At 29.9% G+C, this 9,108-nt stretch overlaps 1 protein-coding gene across 1 annotated transcript; it reads right to left on the bottom strand.

Moving 5' to 3' along the window:
• Positions 5,441-9,019, bottom strand: LOC107643212 (tocopherol O-methyltransferase, chloroplastic). The gene is made up of 6 exons (XM_016346798.2): positions 8,578-9,019; positions 8,322-8,491; positions 7,135-7,239; positions 6,628-6,831; positions 6,429-6,531; positions 5,441-5,930 (listed from the first exon to the last, which is right to left on the bottom strand). Exons 1-6 carry the CDS (start codon positions 8,948-8,950, stop codon positions 5,827-5,829), a joined length of 1,059 nt encoding a protein of 352 aa, XP_016202284.1. The 5' UTR covers positions 8,951-9,019; the 3' UTR covers positions 5,441-5,826.

Here is a 9,108-nt window from a genome sequence, read left to right as displayed (position 1 = left end):
AGCATATGTTGTGCTCATTCTTTCACTGTAGTTTAACGTAGACAAATATAAACCTTCTTGGCTACTCATCTTCACTACCGGCTTCATTCGCTTTCAACAGTAACTATAGCTAGGCATGAGGCATAATCTCCACCACAAGTACATGTACGTCCTTGTAATAATAATGATATTAAATCATATTGACTTTTGAACTTAAAATTTTGATTGATGAAAAAATGACACTTTTCTTGTTTCAGTGAAATGTTTAAATAATAACAATAATAAAATTTTATAAACATAAATACATGTTATTTTAATTTAAGATGGTGTATTTTATATATATATGAGAGAAAGAAAGGGTTAAATGTTGTTGATTAATTAACGATGATAGAGGAGATCTTAAATCCGGTAGGATTACAAGTAACGTAAAGTGTTGCTGAAAAGTGTAGACAATAGAGTTATGATTGGTAATGAATATGATAGGATAAAGTTTAAACTCTACTCTAATTTTATTTGTAAGTTAAAATTTTTATTAAAATTTTATTCTATTTTATTCATAGATTGAAAATCTTTTAACCATAATCTTATTCGTATTCTAAAGTTTCAAATTTTATTCTATTTTATTCTATCTGTAAAAATATTAAATTTTTTAAAGTAAATATAAAATTCAATCATTTCGAATTTTATACATATTAATAAAATAAAAAATAAAAAATTAATATTCTAAATTACTAAATTAACTAATTATTTTAGTAGTTACTTATTTATTATAAGTCATTACATGAGAGAAATTGTAGGTTTAACTCTCATCTCGTTCACTATATACTTAATTTTTATAAAATATGAGTTATATATGGATGCGAATAGAGTAGGATAGAGTACACCCTAAATTTATACCCTACCTAAACCAATTTCTACTTTATCCATAACGAATCGGATAATCTACCATATTCGAACGAGTTAAGCCGAATTAGATATCTGCAAATAACGTATGAATTGTCAGTTCTAAATAAAATTTCGCTTTTCATGGCGAAAGGATTAAACCACAAAAGTATGGCCATATTACAAATTTCCATTTAAAAAGAGACGTGTAGGAATTTTTTGTTGTTATAAAATCTCTTAATTAACAATTTAGCATATCTTGATGGCCGTACACGAAAAAACAGATTTTTAAGAATTTATATTTAGAATAAATTAAATTTTTTTAAAAATATCAATAAATTTTTTTAAAAATAATATATCATATTTATTATTTTAAAAAATTTTGTTACATTTTTTTTAAATTAATCAATTTAAAATGTAAATTTTTAAAAATGTATTCATTATTTTATTCTAAAATAAATTGAGTCCCACCAAAACCAGAGCACGTTTCTCGTGTGCTATCGTGAACGCCAAATTGAGTCCCACCTACATTAAATAAAATTATCAAAATTTATTAATGTAAACAATGTTATACTATAATGACATTAAATTTGTAAAGTTGATTTAAAAATAAAATAATAAATTTTTATTAATAACTGATATTACTACTAATTATATTATAATTATTTTTTATTCTAAAAATAAAATAATGCATGAAACTGTATGAGAAGCTAAATATAATTTAGTGTTAATTCTATAATGATATTTAATTTGTAACGTTGATTTAAAGATATGTCACTTGTTATTGATTTAAAGATATGTTATTTGTTATGTCAAATAGGATAGGATAAAAAGTTTGAAAGAATGGTGAAAATGGACATGAAACTCAGATACATAAATTGAAAGTATATCAATTTAATCAAACAAACTAATTTTATTTTTTTTAAGTAGAATTACTAATATTTTTACAAAAATTTTGGGAGACATGGCTCCCTTGCCCACACAAAGCTCCGCCACTGCCTATAGTAATCATATGTTTAGTAGAAAGGAGTTATTTTTTTCATTAGATGATTTAGTTAAACTATTATTGAAGTTTAGTGATAGTACAAAGATCTCTATCGAAATAAAAAGGGCATATATCAATTAGATTTAAAAATAGTTCTCTGAGTTATATTTCTGATGTTTTCTATGCTTCTGAACTTGATTACAATTTGCTGAGTATAGGACAATTATCTGAGAAGGGATATAAGATGAAAACATATCGTAGATATTACACTGTGTTTGACAACAACGGAATGTTCATAGATAAAACAAAGATGACTTCAAACAGAATGTTTCCATTGAAAATTCAACATTTTAATCTCTCTTGCATGAGTTTTATAATACTTTATCATAGCTAGTTGTGGCATATGCGGTTTGGACATTTTCATTTTTCTAGTCTAAACTACTTATCAAGAAAAAGACTTGTTTATGGGCTAACACGAGTTTTGTTCCTAATTGTGTTTGTAAGATTTGTCAATGGAAAAAGAAGCATAGAAATCTATTTCCTATAGAAAAGTCATGGAGAGCCAGAAAATTACTTGAAATTGTGCATTTAAATCTTTATTCTATTGAAGTTTCAAGTAATAGTGGTAGTAGGTACTTTTTCTTTTATTGATGACTTTAGTAGATATACATGGGTATATTTTTTGAAGCAGAAATCAGAAGCATGTGATATCTTCAAGACATTCAAGGTGTTTATCGAAACAAAGTAACTATAAAATCAAAATTCTCATAATAGACAGGGAACAAAATATCTTGTATGTTCAGAATACTTTAAGCAACACAAAATTCATCACCAACTAATAACCAGATATACTCCTCAACAAAATGGAGTTACTGAAAGAAAGAATAGAACCATCATGAATATGATCAGATGCATGCTCAAGTCAAAACAAATGTATAAAGAGTTTTGGGCAGAAGCAGTCGCAACAGCAGTTCATATTTTAAACAAGTGTCCAACAAAAAGTGTTCGTGATAAAACTTCAGAGGAAGCTTGGAGTGAAAAGTGACCTTCCATTCATCATTTCAGAGTCTTTGGGTGTATCACTTATACCCACGTGCCAGATCAATTAAGGAAGTAGTTAGATGACAAAGGTGAAAAGTGTATCTTTATCGGCTATAGCACAGACTCAAAAGCATACAAATTGTACAATCCAGAAATAAAGAAAGTAATCATCAGCAGAGACGTGACGTTTGGCAAAAAAGTTATATGGGACTGGGACACAAAGATAGAAAAGTAGTCGATTGTAATTTTAAATACATGTGATGATGAAGAAGAAAGACAACCAAACACAATTGAATAACCAGAATCATCTAGAATACCTCAAAGAGAGCGCTGACTACCTGCTAAATTAGCAGATTATGAAGTTGGCAATGACAACGATCCATTCGATGAAGAAATCATAAATTTTGCTCTAGTTTCAGATTGTGTGAGCCGTTGAATTTTGAAGAAGTCTCTAGAGACAACAATTGAAAAAAAATAATGGATGAGAAAATTCATGTCATTGAAAAGAATGATGCATGAGAGCTGATAGATTTACTAGCAGATAAGAAGATGATTCGAGTAAAGTGAGTTTATAAAACTAAGTAGAAACCCAACGGTGAAGTTGATCGTTTTATGGCAAGATTAGTTGCAAAGGAATTCAAATAAAAGCCAGGTATCGATTATTTTGAAGTATTTATTTCTGTTGCTAGATTAGACATTATTCGTATGATTATTTCACTCTCGACTCAAAATAAGTGAAAGATACATCAAATAGATGTTAAGTCTGCGTATGCTTATTTCACTCTCAGCTTAAAATAAGTGGAATATACATCAAATGGATGTTAAGTCTGCATTTCTAAATTGCACTTTAGAAGAAGAAGCGTACGTTGAGCAATCTGCAGGATATGAAGTTCCTGAAGAAGAAGATAAAGTTTTCAACTTGAAGAAAGTTTTGTACGGGTTAAAGCAAGCACTAAGAGCATGGCACAAGAAGATTGATTCTTATTTCACTCAGAATGATTTTAAAAGATGTCCATTTGAACGTACACTTTATATCAAGTTCATTGAACCTGGAGATATCTTGATCGTGTGTCGTTATGTTCACAATTTAATCTTTACTAGCAATAATTTGAAGATAATTGTAGAATTCAAAAAGGCTATAATAAAGCACTTTGAAATGACGGCTATGGGCTTGATGTCTTATTTTCTAGGCATCGAAATTCTTCAAAAAGGATGATAGAATTTTCATTTATCATAAGAAATATGCAGATAATATTTTGAAGAAATTTCAGATGGAGTATTTAAAGCCAGTTCCTACTCCAGTTAAAGAAAAGTTCAAGTTGTTGAAAGAAAATAAAAGAAGAGCAGTAAATCCTACTTATTAAAAAAGCTTGATTACAAGTCTGAGGTATTTAACTGCAACCAGACCAGATATTGTATTTTGGAATTGGATTGCTTAGCAAATTTATGGAGGAGCCTTGCACTAACCATTTGCAAGTTGCAAAATAAATTCTTTGATATATCAAAGGTACTTAAAATGATGGTATTTATTATAAAAATACTAATGAAGTAAATATTGTCGGTTACACTGATAGTGATTGGGTTAGAGATATTGAAACAAGGAAAAGTACTTCAAAATTTGTATTTCATCTTGGTTCTACAGTAGAAGCAAAATATATAGCAACAGTAAGTTGTGCACCACAAACAGTTTGGAGAAGAATTTTTAAAGAATTGAACGAGAAACAAAGTACTCCAACAACGATATTTTGTGATAACAAGTAAGCTATTGTACTTTACAAAAATCTAGTATTCCATGGGAGATCAAAGTATATTGATATACGGTTTAAAAAAAATTAGAGAATTGGTAAATGAAAAAGAAGTTGTGATCGAGGATTGTCCTACTGAAAAACAAATTGCAGATATATTTACAAAGCCGTTGAAGACAGAATTATTTTACAAGTTGAAGAAGATGTTTGAAATGATTAATTCTGTAAATTTAATTTAAGGGATGTTAATTAAAAATTTTAAATCAACTTGTATAATCTCATATGAATTAAAATTTTTATATGGATTAAAATCTTCATGAAACATAGTTAAAAAATTGAAAAAACAAAATTTTAGTTGAATACCATAATTATCTATTTACTAAAAGTTAATTGTATTGAAAATTTGAAAAATTATCGATAATATTCAAAGAGCATTTGCCAACTAAGATATTTGGTTATTAAATGATGACAGAACCAAAGTTTGCAAGCTGAACGAGACACTTTGCTTCCTAATACCAGTTATCTCTCAAAGTTATTAGAAAACACTAACACTTGAAAAGTCAAAGCAAGCTCTACAAGTTTCATTAATCACCGCCAATATATACAACTAATTGTTAAAAATTATTATTTTAGTACTAAAAATTGTCTATATAAAGACACCTATATCTTATGTAATTTATGTTTCTAAAATGAAAGTATGTTATGAGAATTGAGAATTATTTCTTCATTTTTTTTATTTTATGAGTGTTAGTAAGTTAGAAAGATGAAAAATATGATAATACCATCTATGTGAGTGAGTAATTTTAGGACCAATAAATTGTAGCTATTATACTTACATCTAGACATTTATTTATATTTTTATTTTATGCGAATCTTATCACAAATATAGCAAGAATGCAGAATTAGAAGTAATGATGGTAACAGAAAGTAGTAATAGTACTAATTTCTAGTCCCTGTGCTTAAAGAAACTAACAAAAAATTGCTTTAGAGAAGTCATATCAGCAGCTGTCAGCAACTCTGAGACATTGTTGTGAGACTTCTTCATTCTTCACAACCATATCGTAGTTTGTTCTCACAATATTTTGTGTCACTGTTGCACGGCCGCTTCTATGTCTTGTTTAATTTAAACTACAACAAAAAAAATGAGATTTTCAGAAGCCCGTTTAATTCTATCATAAACTGATCTGCCCCCTCTTATTCAGGCTTTCTGCATGTAATGATCGCAAACTTAATTAGATCCTTCTTGAATCCTTCTATCATCAATGGCATAGCCAAAGCTCCTTTTATGGTTTTCAATCCTGCTCAAAATAATTCAAAGAAATTCAGCCTAGCAGCAGTATATATTATTCAATGGCAATGGATTTAACGAAAGCATTCTTGAGAAAAAATAGCAATTTCAGAGGCACAAAATCCATCTATTTTATTCGTTCAACCTCGTTATTCACTTCCCCGAACTTGGAAGACCCTAAAATACCACTAGAGAGAGAGGTGCAACAAATTAATATCAAATGTAAATTTGATAGAGAAAGAGATGCAACATTTTCGACTTTTAATATGGTTCACACTTCACAGAACATGTAGACCAACCAACTCCTAGAAAAACAGATATTCAATTCCTATCATATAACGACAAGTTGCAACTATTGTTATATTTATTATTTAATTGAGCATACAGAAAAATATTTTAATAGCTACATATTTATATACAGAATATAATATAGAGGTTGCTAGCTAACTAAAGAAATACTATATAATTTTCAAAGATCTAGGTGTAAACAATTACTAATAGCACTTACCACTGCGCAAGAGTGAAGTAAGACCCTTCCATGATAATGCTGACCGTATCACCGCGGGCCAGAATGGAGCAACATAAGGAGACCAATCTTCTGACTTGATGTCCTGGCAAAGCATGGGGATAGGTTAAGTTACATATTAAATTATTTGAAGATCTCAAAGGGTCCATCTTCAATAATTGGACTTGGCTAAGTAATTCACCTGTAATGATAGGGACTCAAGCAATTTAACGTAATCAGCAGTTGAGCACCATGCTGGAAGATAGAAAGCATCACATATCTTCTTCAAGTGTTTTTCTTCCCATGGCTTTAGGGATTCTTCATCAGGGCCAAGATCTCTGTGGCACCATGTTACTATTATTATGGTGGCACCCGGTGCAGCTACTCTAGCCAACTCACTCACAAACTGCAATTGGGGAAACCAGAATCAAAAGGGAAGAGAAATAGCATTCAAGTTCATTATTCTCCTATGCAAAAACGATGTTTGGTTTCATGGATATCATTTCAAACTAAAATTTGTATGTATATTTCAGCGATTTTATTTTATCTTATTCAAACAAAATTTATTGTCTCAATTTTGCTTTTGAACATCAATTTTGTTTCAACTTAATATAATACTCCCAAAGTTAAATCAAATATAGAAATAAATATTTAGTTAATGTTTAATTAAGCTTGCGTCAGAGAGGATAAATAAATGAAGTACAACAACCTTGGCTTTGTCAGGCATGTGTTCTCCACTTTCCATGGACCAAACAAGATCGAATTGCCCATCCGGAAATGGTTGGTCTAAAGCATCTGCCACTTGAAACGAAACCTGTACAAGTAACTCCGTTAATATACATCAAAACTTGGATTGAGATTTGATCTCCAACAAATTTATTGTTCTGAAGTTCCACAATTAATCTCGTCACACATATTGGTCCTCTCTTGCTCTTAATAAAACAACAATTAATTCCTTATCCTCTTCAAAATAACAATGAAACAATCAATTTGATGACTTTCAAAGTAGTAAAACTTTGTTTAAAACTAGTGTTCAATTTGAAATATTTTGAGCTTGTTTGGAAGGTTAGGAATTAGAATTCACTCGAGAGTTGAATTTTTTTTTCTTGTTTTAAAACAACTAAACATGAATTACTTGAATTGCTTTGAGAATTTTAATTTTTATTTTTCCAATAAATTTTAGCTAATGTGATAAAGATATCAATTGTAGTTCCAAAAAATCTATATACTCTAGTTATTTTAAAAGACTTAGAAATGAATAGGTACGGAACATAATGATAAATTATTAAAACACAGTTACAAATAATGAGATATTTGAACCGCCCAAGTAAAACACAGTTACAAATAATGAGAAATTAAAAGTGATGACATTTTACATAATGATAGAATTCCATTCAAAAGCTTTTTATTAGTTCAAAATAATCAATATATAGAATCAGAGCAAGTGATTGCCGAAATTCACGCGAAAACATACACTTTAAATTTGAAGAAAAAGTACTCACAGAAAAAAATGCATTAGAGTACTGATGTATATCATGCATCTGATCATTTACAAATCAAACGGTAATGCTAAGACAAATTAATAAATTTACAATAATTAATAAATATTAAATAAGATAAATTTTAGACTATTTTTTACTAATTTCTTTTGATTACCAAACATTTCTAAAATTTTAATTCTATTCTATTAATATATTAGAATCATTTCAAATTAAAGAATTAAGTTTTTTTTGTATTAAATTAAAATAATTTCAAACCATAGAATTAAATTTCAAATAAAAATAAATTCTTATTTTAGCAAAAATAAAATTCATTTTTTTTTGTATTAGATGTTTTTCAAACAAACTCTAAATCTAATTAAATGTTTACTTAAATAGTAATAATAGATGAATCAACCTTGTTGGCCAAACCCTGAGCAGCAGCAAGAGCATTAGCCCTTTGAGCTTGAATAGGACTGAGAGTAATACCGATGGCAGTAGCTCCAAATTTTTCAGACAGATACCTTGAGCTTCCCCCAATCCCGCATCCAACATCCACTATCTTCTTCGGCCATTTCCTCTCATCCTCTGCTACGTAACGCAACACACGCACATCAATCAAAACTCCATTAATTAATTAAATTAATAAACAAACAAAAGAAGTGAGGATTGACCTAGAGGAATAGAAGCAAATCGAAGAGCTTGTTCGATCATTCGGATCTGAGCAGCACGATGATCGGAGAGGGAGATGGTAGAATCGGGAGGATAAAAGCCATGGTGCATGTGGTCTCCCCAAATATCCTCCCAAATAGCAGAGGACTCATCGTAGAACTCGGCAATACCTTTCTTAAGAACTCCATTCTCGTCGATCACCATCGGATCCTTCTGCTCCAATTCCATTGCTTTGACGGAAACAATTCTGAAGAACGAAGAAGAAGGAGGAGGGGAAGAGAGCGGGAGATGCCGTTGCGCCGGTAGAAAACTGCGACTGCGAATTTGAGTATTAATAGTTTTAAAGGCGATTGTAGTAGTTGCCAATAAAGCCATGCCCCCTGTAATTTTTATTATTAAATATTATTACGCCAATTCCTATGCTCTTCTATGACTGACAATCACAGTGGGCACTCGGTTTTATATAGGTCTGGAAGAATCGATAACGAATCCAGTCCAATACAATACTTGTCTATGAGTAGTGGGGACACTTA

The sequence above is a fragment of the Arachis ipaensis genome, chromosome B05 (assembly GCF_000816755.2).
Source record: "Arachis ipaensis cultivar K30076 chromosome B05, Araip1.1, whole genome shotgun sequence".
Classification (NCBI taxonomy): Eukaryota; Viridiplantae; Streptophyta; class Magnoliopsida; order Fabales; family Fabaceae; genus Arachis; species Arachis ipaensis.
This window is presented reverse-complemented; position numbering and strand designations above follow the sequence as displayed.